The 16,509-nt window shown below is 39.2% G+C and overlaps 1 protein-coding gene across 1 annotated transcript in view; it reads left to right on the forward strand.

Annotated features, from left to right (window-relative positions):
• The window catches only part of Spag16 (sperm associated antigen 16), an 899,292-nt gene that overhangs the window by 12,709 nt on the left and 870,074 nt on the right, over positions 1–16,509 (forward strand). The window contains exons 3-4 of the mRNA XM_041631902.1: positions 2,244–2,339; positions 11,522–11,640. Of these exons, the coding sequence (XP_041487836.1) occupies positions 2,244–2,339; positions 11,522–11,640 (215 nt within the window). The remainder of the gene's footprint in view (positions 1–2,243; positions 2,340–11,521; positions 11,641–16,509) is intronic.

Consider the following 16,509-nt stretch of genomic DNA (forward strand, 5'->3'; position numbering starts at 1 on the left):
ATATCTAGAAAATCTAACTAACATGACTACAAATTTGACTATTATAGATGTTTATCCATTAACAACCTATATACATTACATTTTTAAATGAACTACACAATCACAACACCTTAATCAAGATCAGAAATGTGCATATACATATAACAAAGCTGACCTTAACTTAATACCAATAAAGCAGAATTTATATCAATGTAAATTATTCATATCTATATCATATCCCCCTTTAAATGTAAAAGAACATTTATAAACAATATTTGGGAACATGGGTGCAGTTTTTTCTCCAAACTGCTTTTTGCTGAATGGGGGCGTTGTTAATCAGATCATTTAGGGTGTAACCTGTGTGCCAGGTTTATCTCAGTTGGCAGTTGAGCGAAGTAATTTTTTGAGGGTGTTTACAGCAACCTTTTAGGAGGTCGTGGTCTATCATACCATATTGGGATAGAAGCAATCCACAGGGTCATACTCTGTGAAAACAAAAGAAGACCCTCTCCAAAGCATCATCTCCTTAAAACCAAATTTTGAAATCATAACACCCTTATCTCCATTTTGGTTTAGCTTGGCAGCCCATATAATGAAATGTCTCTCTGTACTTAGCTCCTTCACAGTCAAAAGATTTAAAGAAAACACAATAATACAAAGAATCTAGACTCCATTTTTACGTGGTTTATTTTTTTTAATCTATAACTATCTGTACTCCGTCTCTTTAAAGACTTTACCCTTTTTTTAAACCATTAACTTCATTTTTTATGTATTTTTTCTTTCTTTTAAGCCTACGTATATTTATCCAACATTGTGGTCCATTATAGGTCTTTTATGTTTGAAATCTATTTTATTGTGAATCTGTAATTTTCTTCTTTTACTATCCAGGAGCACTTTGTTTTATGCCTTTAAATCATTAAGTGCTTAAGAATCTAAGCTGTGACATTTCTAGGTCAAAAACAGGTACTGCCAGCTTGCTCCGCCCAGTCCAACATGGCGGAGCCACTTGTGACTGAGTCAGTTGAGCCTCTGAGCTGTAGGGCAGAGGGCTGCTCTGGATGTTGGCTCCACTTCTCTCAATTTTAAAATGGAGGATGTACCATTTTCTACTAGCTCTGGGGCTGCCAGGTAGGAGCCACACTCAGCACTTTAACTCTGAGACTGAGCTTGCGGCACAGAAACTCTTTTCATCAAAGTTACAGCCAAATCTGACAGGCAGAGCACTGTGCAACCTGAAAACATCTCTCTGTATGGCGGCGGGAATCAACCATGCGCTCCCGCCTGCCTAAGCCTGATTCTCTCATCTGTCCAGGTGCAGGCAGGGAGCACTGAGCCATCATCTTGGAGCAGAGAGTCATGGCAACTGACTGACTCGGCTTCTTTCTCCCAGCATTCTGTCTGTCTACTCCGCCTACCTAATTTTCTGTCCTATTAAAGGGCCAAGGCAGTTTCTTTATTTAACCAATGAAATTAACGCAAAACAAAAGACTCTCCTGCATCAATCCAGTTTGTTCTTGACAGGGATTTCCAGGTTGCCAGCATCAGTTGAAGCATAGTCCACTGGTTTCTTCTACTTTAATTGTAGTTCTTTAAAACATGCTCCTGTCTCAACATTTTCTTTTAATTCATTGCTTCTGAGACTTGGATATGAAGTCACATTTAGATGTCAGAGCCTGAACCAACTGTGTAAGTGGGCCTGGCAGAGGCCTTGACAGGCAGAGGCTCGTTAGTTAGACAGATTGAGCTCATCTCTAGAAGCACATAGTGTTCTATGTAGAGTATATTTCTTGGAAGCTTTAGTTTAGGAAGAAATCTTCTGAAATGAAATGTTGCTATCTCCTTATGTTTCTTTCTATAACAACATTAATTAAAATGATACTTTTTATTTAGTTGAATACTCTACTTCCTCAGTGCAACAGACTGTGTGAGACCTGCCCAATGTTGTACCCTATTTCTGGTTTTTAATAACCCATTGTCATATCTAGTCCAAAAATTGTTTCTGAAAATTCCAAAAATTACCAGTTTTTAATGACTTTTTGTCATAACTGTTATGATTGTTATATTAGTATTGTCATCATTACTGGTCTCTTACTGTGTCTACATAAACTGCATTGTATGTTTATATGAGAACAATAGGATCTGCAAGGATGGTAAGTAACCACATCTTCAAGCATCTGCATCGTGTCTGAGGATGTATCATTGTATAAGTGGGGAGCACTGTAAGGCACTCAATATGTCAACCCATTCTTCCTGTCCTTGTCTAGATACCAGATGACAATTTCAGCATTCCAGAAGGTGAAGAAGATCTGGCAAAAGCAATTCACATAGTTCAAGAGCAGGCTACAGACGTTCAGATTCTGGTGAGAATTTTGTATAATATTTTAGCTAGCAGTTTAACAGGAATACATTTTATATGAAGCTTTGAAAGTAATTTAACTATAAATTATGAAAGAGAACACTGTAATCTGCTATACTTTTTCACTTTGTTGATTTTCATAAAACATTTAAAGTAAGCTTTATTTATTTTTTGCAGCACCATTATCCAGATAATGTCTACTCTTATATGACTTTTTAACAAATGATACCTTCCCGGAGAACTGATTAATCATATAAGAAAGTTAACTGTTGTTGAATGGATAAGCTATAGATTATGTCGTGGACCTTATCAGCATTTTGTGTCTTTGTTTTCCTGGAAGTATGAAATGATTAACAGTTAAAATTTCATGATATTTTCTTTTCTGGAAGGTGAACTAATTTTGTTAAGAAAGCATGGAAAATAGATAATGTTATTGATCTAATTTAGTTATACCTCATATTACAGTCTTTTCCAAGTCTTACATAAATAGATAGGGATACGTATATCTATGGGTATATGTATTCCTCTGTGTGTATTACTTGGAGAAGGTAATTATACAATTTTATAAAAAGAATTTTTTATTACAATTAAGTTGAGTTTCCTTTTCTAAAGTGTGACTTTTTTTGTAAGTATATTGTTGTAACATTTGGCAAATTTTAGATTTGGATTCTTCTTTATTTTACTACCCTTTGTACTGTTAGCATCTATAATGATTTCCAGTTTTTATAAATTAGAATTTTGATTTTTAAAGATTAAAATAAAAGAAGACTTAAATTTCTGAAATTTTGGTGTTCCTTTTCTGTTTCCTTTTCCTTCTTTCCCTCCTTCTCTAAGACTTTCCATAGTAGTTCCCATATCCCCTTTGAAGTCTACGACCCCTGATGACTACGACCCCTTCCATGCTTACCAGTTCCCTGGGTAAAATGGAGATGGGACAGTTCTGCTCTTCCCACCCAGTTTTCATTCTGCGTTGGAAAGTGTATTTATTTTTATAAGATATGTATGTTAGTATGTAAAAGTTTTGTTGTTGGACGGATTGGTTGTGCACCCCTTTAATCCCAGCACTTGGGAGGCAGAGGCAGGTGGATCTCTTTGAGTTTGAGGCCAGCCTGGCCTACAGAGTTCCGGAACAGCCAGGGCTACACAGTGAGACCCTATCTTGAACATCCTCCCCCACCAAAAAACTTTTATTGTAGTCAGTTGTGATGACATACAATGGCAGGATATGCTGAATGGAGGCAGAAAAATGATGAGTTGGAAGCCCGCCTGGGATACACTATAAAAAACTTTTATTGTGATTATTTTAAGACATATAAGTAAATATTTCAGATTTTAATTTTTCATATGATAACTCTTGTATAACTCTTATGAACAATCTCTCTGGAGCTTCCTTCATTTCCCCTCTAAAAATGTTTCAAAGTGAAAATTCTAGTTTATCTCTTATCTTTATTTTAACATTTTTAAAATTGATTCTTCGGGTATTTCACATTATGTGACCTGTTCCACCATTTTCCAGCTCTTCCATGTCAGTCTTCCACCATTGTAGCCTCCTCCCTCCCAAGAATGAAAAGCAATTATTTTACTCCTCTGTCTTTCCTGTCTTTGCCATCATATACTCTTCTGTCTTAGTGGCTTTGGAAGCTGTGTGCCACACAGGACACTCTTTCACCCCAATAGCTTTATTCTCAGATGCTCATTGCAATGATCCTGTAACTATGGTTCTACAGGACTGCTCGCTTCACAAGCTCTAGGAGGTCCGGGATGGGGTACATGTTGGGGTGGGCCAACTCAAAGTCCTGGGTGTGGGCCTGGGTGGTAGCTGAGTTGATCAATCCCAGCCTCCACCAGGATTGTTCCCCTCAGGTTTAACTCTTCAGCGTGTGGCATCTTCAGTTGTGGCAGCTGGTGAAGAGTGGGGGAGTTCTCCATTGAGAGTTAGGGCCGGCTCTCCCAGCAGCGGAGCCACTAACCTGCTAAGTTGACCAGCGAGGGGCAGGACCACTTCTGTGCCCAGGCCACCAGATCCAGCTGTCCTGTGGCCACTGGCAGTAATATAGCAAGGGCATCATCATAGAACCTGGCTGCAGTTGGGCAATAGAACCACACATGGCCTTTGGCTGCAGCTCCAGCATGGACCATGGCCTCAGGTGGCAGTGCAGGCCACCCAGATTAGTTTGTCCCTGGCAGCAGCTTGGCCCTTGGACATCAGCTTGGCCTCAGGTGGTGGTCCAGACCGCGGGCATCTGTATGGTCCTTGGTGCTAACAAAGGCCATGGAAGTTAACACAGACCCTGGCTCTAGCAGGGCCACAAACTCAGACATGGTGCTTGGTAGCTGCACAGGCTCAGAAGTCACATGGCATCAGGTGGCAGTGTAGGCTGCCATATTATCCTGACCCTCACTGTTGCTGTATCTTCAGTCTTCAGCATGGGTTCTCTCCACAGTGCAAGAACCTTAAGACTTCTTCTCTCCCATTGCTGCACCATACACCTGTTCATCTCACTGGCACCCCCAGGGTCCCCAAGGGCCTAGGGCGTGAGTGGTCCTGCATTTTTTATCTTTTTGAATCTTCAATTTCAGGCTAGTTTTTCAACTATATCTAAATCTATCTTTTTTTTTTCAGTAGGCTTTTGGGTCCAAGTGAGTAGATTATTTTTGGATAATTTAGCAATGTGTAAGCCCTCCTGAGGGTTGAACATGCATGCACACACTTCGTACCATCTTCATGGGCATTTTTAGAAACTATAAGTAATGCCTTCCCTTTAGTATGCTTTTCTATTTTTCTTGCTGTTTTTCTAATTCATTCTCTCATGCATATTATGTAAAAACAACATTTCACATTTATTGAACAAAAAGAATGAAGCATTTACATAATGAATGATTATTTTCAGAAATAATATTGAGTCCTTACCTAGCAATTATACAGTCTTTCTTTTCTAGTAAATACTATACCACAATGACACGACCCCATTTCTGCATCTCCAATGACATTAATTATGGAGGGTCAGATATTGTTACATAATGTTTAAAAATAGTTTTAGGAATGATAGTCCAAGTTACTGGTTTTTACCACAATCATTTGAAGTGTATATTTATAACAATTTGTTTTAAATTGATTTATTTTTAATTATGTGTGTGTGTCTGTGTGGGTATGTGCACATGAGGGCAGGTACCTGCAGATGCCAGAAGAAGGCATGGATCCTTTGGAGGTGGAGTTACAGGTGGTTGTGAGCCACCCCAAATGGTACTGGGAATTGAACTTGGGTCTTCTGGTAGAGTAGTGAGTACTCCTTCAACTATTTCTGTGGCCCTGACAGATTTTTTTGTGGGTTTCAAATTTTACCTCAATTTTCCATTTTTATCTATTTTAATTCACTCTTTTCTTTTACATAGCTATCCCCATTTCCACTCCTTCCCCTCCTCTTGTTCCATCCACACCACCACGCCCTTATCCACTCCTGAGAAAGGGTAAGACTTCCCCTGGGAAGTCAACAAAGTCTGATACTTCACTTTGGAGGCAAGACCAAGGCGCTCTTCCCATATCTAGGCTGAGCAAGGTATCCCTTCAAAAAGAATGTGCTCCTAGATGCTAGTTCAAGCACTATGGATAAATCATAGTCCCAACTTTTCATTTTTAATTTCTTAAAAATATCAAAGCAACTAGGAAGACTGAGCATCTTTGTTCAATCTTGCACAGGACTTTTGAAAGGGACTATTTAAAACTATGACGATTCTTTTACCCTGGATGCAGTTCTCGGTACTTTTTATGTAACGTTTCCAGTTGAGGAAAAAAAGTAGGGAATAAATCTACTACTGAGTTTTTGTAGGTCTTCTTTCCCAATAGTCGGAAAATAAGCGAATAATTTCTGGTTAATGACGTGAAAACCAGTGATGCATTTACCGTGTTAGGTTTCCTGTAGCTGTGACAAACTGTTTGAGCAAACCGCTTCAGTGGGAAATCTTCCTTTTGCTTAGAATTGTAGAGGTGTCAGCCTAACATGGAAGGGAAGGCATGGTGAAGAAGCTCACTTTATGGTGGGGAGGAAGCAGAGTGGAGCCATAGTTGCAAGGGACCAGGCCAAGATAAATCTCTCCAGATACTGTTTCCAGTGACCTCTTGCCTCAGTTCAGGTCCTGGTACTTCCAGAGTTCCCCCTCCTCTCAACAACTAGTCATGGCTTTATTCCATAAATGAGTTAAACTTTTATCAGGCCAGAGACTTCATGAGCTTACTGTCTCTGAAAACACCCTGACAAATAGAGCCGAATGTGTGCTTTGGTATCTCCAGACCCTTCTCATTCTAACCAAGTTGAAGATCAAAATTAATAATCACACTTCCCGATGCAGTTTTATATTCTTTTGTTTAATTTTATTTGTTATTTTCTTAATTATATCCACATTTCTCATACAGGTATCTAAAATGTGTTCTGTGAAGATAACTAAACTTGTGGGTCTTGAACACCTTAAGTATTGGTAGCAACTGCTCAGCTGTCCCATGCGGTGTGAAAGTCATCACGGACTGCACGATGACAAATGGCTGTGGTTACGTTCTAATCTCCTATGGAGTTGATAGACTCATTTGCTTCCATTGCAGATTCTAGTACTGACATCACACATTGTTCCTCTTGTAGTATTTCTAAAACACAAGGCACCAAAATTGTAGTGCCATTCAATGATGTTTGAAAGAATCAAGTCTCTTCATTTCTTTGCCCTTTGCTGTGTTGTGTTGAAAGGGAGCTCTGACCTCTCCATAGTCCCTCAGAGGACCTAATCTTTCTCTTGCCTCAGCACCTCTGTAATTGCTGATGAGAGTCTGACTTTGATATCGGATTGTGTTCAGATACGCTTTAATCCAGTGCTAATCCCAGTTCAGAAGGACACTGTCCTGACTGGTGAAGTCTTGAAAGCTTAAATCCCTAAAACCACAAGTTCTGTAGGGAAAAAGACTGCATAAGAGGGATGGAGAGCTAAATTCTGAGCGTGGAATTAATGAATTTCTAGTTTTTTAAAGGTTATTGGCTGCCTTACTGTTTCTCTTGCTGTGATAAAACTCTGGCAAAAAGCAAATTGAGAATATGCATTTTAGCTTACAGTTCTACATCACAGGCCATCACTGAGGGAAATCAAGGCAAGAACCTAGAGACAGGAGCTGATGCAGAGGCCGTGGAGGCATGAATGCTGCTTGCTGGCATCTGAAACACTAGCCTGGGGCGGCACTACCCACAGCGAGTTCCTGAGTAATGATTTTTCTAGTCCAACATCTAAATGCCGCAATTTCTGTCTTCTCATAGCCACTCCCTGTTCCAAGAGCTAATTTCTGTTTTATTTAGGGTTTCTACTGCTGTGATCAAGCTTGATGAGCAAAAGAAACTTAAGGTCGATGAGGCTTATTCTACTTACCAGCCTGTAGTCCATCATCCGGGAAAGTCAAAACAGCGACACAAGACAGGAATCTGGAGGCAGGATCTGAAGAGGCCATGGAGGAGTGCTGTTTACTGTGCTGTTTACTGGCTTGCCCCTGGGCTTGCTCAACCTGCTTTCTTAAATGAACTAGGACCACCTATCTAGGGGTGGTAATGCCTGCTTTGGGTTGAGCTCATTTGCAAAAATCAAGAAGATTCCCTACAGGCTTACCTATTGGCCACTCTAGTAGGGAGTTTTTCTCAGTTGGTGCTCTTTCTTCTCAGATGACCCTAGCTTGTGTCAGGTTGACATAGCAACTAGCCAACACAGTTGCTCAGTGAATTAATTGTGTACTAATTTCTATCCTTTCATTCGTTACTCCATGCTTTCGTCAAAAAGTTCACCCCAGCAGAAACTGCAAGTCTGGCAGGGTTAGCAGCCTTCTGAATATAAGCTACTTGCAGGAGTGGAAACTGAGCCAACATCACAAGGCACACACCTGGTGAACTAACTGTTCCTGTAGAGGATGTGACGGCTGAGGATCATGGACACTGCCTTACTGCAAACTGAGGAGGAACTTGTGCATGCTTTACCCTGGTTAGCAGATGGGGCTTTAAGAACTGTCACTATCTGTCAAGTTTTATCTATTGTTCTTTTTAAGTCAACTACATGCGCCTGCTGGACTCTGAAATTCTAGACCACATCTGCTTATTTCTATGTTAGTAACTGGAGAAAGTGAAGCATTTTACAAATTATAATTTGTAGATTGGTGGACTTTAAAAGTGGGTCATTTCTTTGCATTGGCCTTCCTTCCTGATCACGAAATGCTAGGAGTACCTTCCTGAAGAAGTCAGCCACGTCACTGCTTGGTTTGAAAATAGTCACGTGGATAGCACCACAGGAAGACACTTACACCGTGGTGTTGCTCTCCATCCTTATTTGTGTTTCTGCTGGGTTTGTGGTTTGATGTGTGAGCATGCTGAATGGATTTCCACTGTCCACCACAGCAGGGAAACATTGCCTAGAAAATGCAAAAATGGAGTATGGGATATTGATCTTGCTATACAATGAATTTTAGAAAAAGAGAAAAGAGAGAAAAGTCATACAAAAGAAGAATGTGAATGTACTCTCTGAGGACTTCTGCCCTGAAGGAAAGAGAGAGCAGATAATTATAGTGACATAAGGTCTCAGAATACAGTTAATGTTTACACATATGTAGATGCTCTGGAGGACTAAGTGTTTACAGTTGCCCACAATCTACTTTTTTTTTAAAATTTTGATTTATTTTTTAAATTTAATTTTACATTCTATCCACACTGCACTTCTCCCTCCCACTCCTCCTCCAATCCCTCTCACCCCACCCTCACAGCCAGCCCCTCATCCAATCCTTCCATTGGGTAGGGACTCCCATGGGGCGTCAACAAAGTCTGTCACATTAAGTTTGGGCAGGGCCAAGCCCCTTCCTCTTGTATTAAGGCTGAGCATGGCATCCCATCATAGGGAATGGGCTCCAATAAGCTAGCTCTTGCTCAAGGGATAGATCCGGGTCCTACTATCAGGTGCCTCACAGGAAGTCCAAGCTTTACAACTGTCTCCACACAAGAAGGATGGTAGAGGGACTGGAATGGGAGATGAGAACATGAGGGAACAGGACAGACAAAAGGAAGAGGAGACAAAAAGGAGTAGGAGAGCAATGAAAGAAATGTCTTGATAGAGAGAGCCACTATGAGGTTAGGGACAAACTTGGTGCTTGGAAAATTCCCAAGAATTCATAATAATGACCCCAGTTAAGACTCTAGCAAGAGGAGAGGGTGCCTCCCGAACTAGCCTTTCTCTGTAATCAGATTGGTGACTACCTTGTCATCATAGAGCCCTCATCCAGTCACTGATGAAACCAGACACAGAGATCCACAACCAAGCACCAAGCCAAGCTTTGGTAAACCAATCGAATAGAGGGAGGAGGGAATATATGAACAAGGGAGTTTTAGAGTATGATGGAGACATCTACAGAGACAGCTGAACCAAGCTCATGGAAAATCATGAACATTAGACCAACTGCTGTGTGGCCTCCATGGGACTGAACTAGGCCTTCGATATGTGGAATACAGTCTACTTTTCTAATAAACCTTTCTGTATCCTGAAGTTTGTACTAATCTTTTCAGAATTTTAACTATAATGATACTTTACAATTCACTCTCCAATGTATCTCATTTTTTACCCAATTTTCACTCTTGGAGGTAGAAACTGTGTAAATTTCTTTAGAAGGCTAATTTGTTTATGAGTTTTTGAAAAATAGAACTCTGTTAAAATGTCTTAGGACATTGGTATTTTGAATGTGAGTACTGTGTGTGTACACAGAACTCCAGAACCTCCTCAGTAAATGGAAGGATGTCTTTTGGAGGGTTTTTGTGGTCTCAGCTGTGTAGTTGATCACATGATGTGTTGGTGACGCAACTTGTCTTTTACAAATGTCTTTAAGAACTATAGGAGTTTAGAATTTGGAATTCCAGTGACTTCACTCCTCCTTGTGAGATACATCTGTGCCTTTTGTACTGATCCTTTTTCTAATAAATATGCGTTGTCTGTTCATAATGAATACCCACACAACTGATATTATTATATCTAAAATTTCATACTTAGGAAATATACAATATTGCCTACTTTGTTGAATGAAATGAACTCTGAAATGTTTGTTTTACATTTTATTTTTCATAAATAAGTCTCTTTTTAGGAATTAAACAAGTCAATCAAATGCCTTTTTATATTTATTTATTTTTTTAAAAACAAACTGTTTTTTTTTAAATTATACATACTAGTCCAAGTTCCCACTCCCTCCTCTCCTCTCATTCCCTCCACATATCCTCCCACCCAACCCCCATCCAGTCCTCAGAGAGGACAAGACACATTGCTTTGTGGAATGTCGAAGGCCCTCCCTACTATATATTTAGGCTGAGCAAGTTATCCATCCAAAGAGAATAGGTTCCCCCAAAAGCCAGTACATGCAGTAGGGATAAAAACTGGTACCACTGTCAGTAGCCCCTCAGTCTGCCACAGCCATGCAAAATATCACCATAGAACCTTCATCTACCAACAGACCTGCACCAGAGCCCTGGACTGATCTCCCAGAGTTCAGTGGAAGGAATGCGAATATGAGCAAGGGGGTCAGGACCATGATGGGTTCACCCACTGAAACAGTTTACCTGAGCTAATGGGAGCTCACCAACACCAGCCAGACAAGGAGAAAGCATAGGACCAAACTAGTCCCTCAAATGTGTTTTAAACATAAAAAAGAACTTTGTTTACAGAATTTTGTTTTGAGATTTTGATTTTGATCCTCTGAGAACTTGGAGTAAGGCTTTTGATCTTTCGTCATTTCAGTATTTGGGCTGACATCTTTGTGATTATGGCCGAGATCTCACTCTTTCAGTGAAGTCTTCCTCTGTGACAGTTCTTGCACAGTTCACTACTCTTCACACACATTAACCACAGACTGGCATTTCCCTGTATTTGAGAATCTGCCCTTACTTTCCTAGATACTTACTGTTTGTCAGAGTGTATGGAATATGCACACACAGATGGTTATCCATATCATGTTTCTACCTACTAAACTATTTCTTTGGGAATAGAAATGTTTGTGCCACTAATGTTTTATTCCTAGTTTTTAGATCAATACACAATATTTAAGGAAAAAGTTACTACAAAATGAGTAAGTGAACAGCTACCTGTTCCCTCAATAAAAACCTGGACATTTGCATAATGAATAATTGTGGATTTAAATTTCAGGAGCAGAAAACAGTTCTTCCTTCAAGGCATGTAGTACACGAAGCCATAGAAGACTTTCTCTGTAATTTCCTGATCAAAATGGAGATGACCAGAACTCTGAACTGCTTTCAGGCCGAATGGTAAGCCCCTATGTGGAGAGGTAGTTCTTCAGGGATGTCAGCAGATTTACAGGTGGAAGTTTAGCTTTCTTAAAGGACTTTGCAGCACTAAGCACTTTGGTTTCAGTTATTGTTGCTATGATAAAAAACAAAGGCAACTTAGGGAAGAAAATGTTTATTTGTGGGCCAATTCAAGTTAGGTAATGTTATTTCCAGTCATTATGGTGGGGTCACACTGTGTTAGTAGTCAGAAAGCAGAGGCCATTGGATGCCTGGTCATGATCAGCTCACTTTTTCCACTGGATACTGTGCAGGGTCCCCCACCCAAGTCATTGTCCTGTCCATCATTAAGAGGGATCTTCCCATACCAACTACCAAAACCACAAAGGATTCAGAGGTCACCCTTCTGGTGACCGCAGATTCTGGCAGTTTACAGCAGCAGAACCAGCAGCAGAATGAACTTACATGTGTGGGATAAATCGTTCCCGTCTCTGCGGAAACCGTCACAGTCAGGGGAGCTTTCCCGGTAAAGCTTTGTTCCACAGCCTTTTCAATATTCAAACTTAGCTTCCTTTCAAGTGATCAAGGGAATGAAATGTCTTCTGGAGTTATACAGCAAAAAGCTATTTAGGAAATAGTTTTCTCTTAGTTTTGCTTAATTTATAATGGTATCATTTTGTTTCTTTACATAATTCCTAACACTACTTACCTTTTATTTATAATAAAGATTATTTTTCTCTATTTATACGGCTGATTGATTTTTCTAATAATATCATTTGATTTGGAACTAAATTGAATTGTATTTTCAAATATTACCTTAATATGATTTTCTTGTTAGAAAAAAATTTATAATGTCTTATTGATTGTGAAAACCAGCAGGCATGCTATGTTTTCTTTTGCTATAACAATAATCATCTTTGGATTCCTAATATTTTTTAAAAATAGTAAATGATAGATTTGAAGCAAGTGTTATTTTTTACTAGATATTACATATTATAAAGAGTGGACTTCTATACAAAAGGTGTTTATGGAGTTTTGTAACTGAATTCTAATTTTTAAAAATTTGTCTGTGATGTAAGATTTACTTTTCGCTTTCTTGGTCCACTTATAATATACACCTAGAACTAAACAATTTCATTTATTTATTTTTAATTTTGAAAATAATACTGGCATTGTATTGACACACCTCTCTACTCCCAACTCCCCTACTTCACCCCAATTTCTTTTCAAACTTCATTATTTTGACTGCACATGTACAGTTATGAGGAGAACTGAGGTCTGTTCACAGCAGACTAAAAGATGGAGTGTTTGGAAATAAAAGGAGAATGCTGCTTTTAAACCTGGAAACTGTGCACAATTTAAAAAGAAATTATGCACAAATTTTCCTAAAGAAATAATTGCAAATAAATTAGAAATGCAGGTAGGTGATTAATATGTAGCTAATTAGATGAAAAATTAGTATGATTTAATTATTTTTATGTCTTTCAAGAACATGTTAGACTATTACAAAGTATAATGACTCTCTTAAGGGAATTATGATCCAAATATTATTTAGATTAAGTCAAACTCTTTTTTGTTATTATTATGTGTGTATGTGTGCATGTGTTAGTTTGTGCACCTGTGTTGCCATGACACACATATAGAGAGGTCAGTTGGAGTCAGCATTCCCATAAGTGTAGGTGGGTTCTGGGGATTGAACTCAGATAACCAGGTGTGTGTAGTAGGCAGATCTACCCTTTGAACCACCTTTCCATGCCCCAATATATTCTTAAAGAGTAGATGATTGTAATCATACTGTCTAAGGTAGCAGCCTGATTCATGAGACAAAATTTCAGGAAACTATGATACTATTAGGATATAAGGAGTTCCCAAGAAACATACTTATTTAGCATTATATTGTAAACAAAAGCTAAAACTTATGAATGTATACTTATTAACTTAGTAATATTTTGGTTCACCCAATTTTTATCCCAGTCTGTGGCTGCTGCTTTGTACTTATTCCCATATCTGGGTAATTATTTTCACTTGAATAGTTTGAATTTGGTCAGTAACTGTAGCTATGCTGCATACAGTAGGGTTCTAATTCAAGACTTGTAGACACATTTGTTTAAATTAAGGTATGACACATGGCTTGCTGTGCAGCTCATGCTGGCCGGACATAGAGCTTTTCCTGTTAGCCTCCAATTACTCATGATTCAGCCAACCATGTTGACTGAATGTCTTTTTTAATGCAGAAAGGTAAATCCCAAACCATATGAAATTGCTGCAAATTCATGTTCTCCAACAAAAGTAACCAAAAGTACAGAAGCACGAAAGTACTGGCTTGTTGTTTGGTTGTTCTGAAAAAGAAAAAAAAAGGTACCAGCATAATCTGGGCAGGGATATTTCAGTTACGTTCTTCGAGTCTTCAAACAATAAATGCAGAATATCTTTTAAATCCAGTGTCACAAATATATGACCTGGGAGCAGCCAAATCTGGCCTACTTCTTGTTTGTGAATAAAATTTCATTGGCATAAAGCCATGATTTCTCACAGGTACTGAAAATGAATATCTTATAAAAGCAAAACTAATTAGGCACACCGGAGTGTCTGGGGATGGCAGAACAGAAAGCAGTTTTTTAAGTTCTAAATTATTACTACTCCAGAGTTGCCAGCAACAGCTATCAACTTATCTTCTATGATTTGTCTATGCATAGTATATATTTAATATAGCTATATGTGTGTGTGTATTTATAGACGTATGCCGGCGTGGTAGAGATTTGCTTGTGAAGCACTACCCTGCTTCCACTCTGGTTGTTTGATGCTGTTTTGTCCCTTTAGATGTACTCACGTGTAAAGTTAATTGGCGCTGTGAAACCAACGAGGGTCAAATGAGAAAACAGCAGTGTCCCTTTGCGACCCCTGAACTTTTCGTCTGTGCAAACATGTCCTGTCCCGCACACTGTGTCTGTGTCACGGTCACTTGTGTTGTCATCACCATGGCTAGCTCGAAGCACAGTCTTCTTTCTTTCCTTCCTACTTCCTTTTCAATCTGGGTACACCTCAGTTTGCCTCTGTTCTTCCCATTTCCCTGAAGATAGGGTTGTGCTAAAATCCTGTCAAGGGTAATAAGACATGAAATTATTTAAAGCATTTAATTATTAACTTAATTTGTTCCCAGTTAAGGAGATTATAAATTAGTATGTATTCCTTTAATCTATGAACAAAAATAAATACTGCAGCTTTTGGCCAATACAGTTTGGTGTACTGTAATGACTTAGTTATGGTCTATATAGTTACAACTTATTTCATCAGACTAGCTTTATTCAAAGTCAAAGCTCAGAATTAAGATTAACTTTGAAACAGTTCTCACGTTTTTCAGCATGTGTAGAAAGTGTGTACAGTGTGACTCCATACACATATGACTACATACCGACTCTCACTGAACCCCATGCAGATAGTTTTTCCTTCACCATTTAAACCTACTGATGCTTCTTCCATTGATGAGAAGTTGGCTTCTGGTTATGTGTCATGCAAGCAATATCTCCCTGTCACCATTAAATTAAACACAGGAATGCCATACATTTACTGTGATCACTCTTACAGTTCACAGTATGCCAAATTTGAGCAATTAAATATATGTGGGTAGGATTATGTACTAAGATTTGCAGAAGTCAGCCTTCTAGGGGAATATTTAGCTTAAAAATTAGTATAAATAATACATATACTATTTAATTGTAAATGACATAAAATAGTTAAAATGGTGATGCCTTAGAGTAATTGTTTGAGAATTCACTTTGTATCATTTTTATTAGCAGTCTGTTTTTATTCAGCATTCATTTCTCCCACAACTGTAGGTGGCAGGTAGCCACTAACATCTTTTCATTTCATGGATGAGGAAATGGGCTTAGAGAGGATGAAAAATCTGCCTGAGTAAATGTCACCAAGTCACAGCCAGTAAGTGGCAAAGTCAGTGAGGCCAGACTGATCTTAAACCCCACTATCTTAACTTCACCTCCTGGTTTGTGACTGGGTGAGCTTACCTTGTGTCTCGATTTCAAGCTCAGGTTTGTGTCTGTTCTCCGTTTTGCAATTACAAGGTCAGCACTAACTTCTTCAACTTGGCATAGGTTGTGTCTTCCTCAGTCACTGCCTTTTTATCTTCCTGAGAAAATAGGAGCTCCACACCTCCCATCCCCCTCTTTCCCACCTGCTGGTCCTTCATCAGGCCTTCTGTCTCTCCAGCCAGCACACTGAAGCACACAGGCCATCCTCTGGAGCCCACTCCCTCTTCCTGCCAGAATCCAGATCCTGCCGGCTCAGGGTCACTGCATTTTCATTTGTCTTCTCCTGCCTCGGCTTTTCCCTGTCGGATTGTGGCCAGAAGCACACAGGTGTGCAGTCATATCTGACATAGTACCTGGGGAGAGCTCCCTGGCTCTGCTTCCTGTTGAAGATCATCTTCATTTTCCATTCTTTTCCTCACTGGGAGGTTTTCCTAGCAAAAGTGACTGTTCCTTTCTTATTTACTATTCATACCCACTCTGGATTGACTTTCGTCCATCAAACTGCTGAAACATTTTACAGTGACCTTCATGTTGCCACTTCCAGTGACTGGTCCAAACTTTGGTGAGCATTCATTTTTTTCCATTAGCATTCATTTCTTCTGTCTTGGAACTTTTTCTTCACTTGACCCCTTGGCCATGACTCTCCTAGCTGTCATTACTGTTCTGTCCTTAGATTCTTATGATAGCATTTGCCTCCTCCAGCTCATTCCATCCTTGAAGCTATGGAGTATTTTATGAATCAGTCCCAGGCATCTTTTACTGTTTATGTGACATCACTACCTGACCTAGTCTGTTCTAGTGTCGTGATTGTAAAGCATCATTTATATACTGATGAAATGCAAGT

The sequence above is a fragment of the Microtus oregoni genome, unplaced genomic scaffold, assembly GCF_018167655.1.
Source record: "Microtus oregoni isolate MIOR12 unplaced genomic scaffold, Mior012 000038F_ref0000394, whole genome shotgun sequence".
NCBI lineage: Eukaryota > Metazoa > Chordata > Mammalia > Rodentia > Cricetidae > Microtus > Microtus oregoni.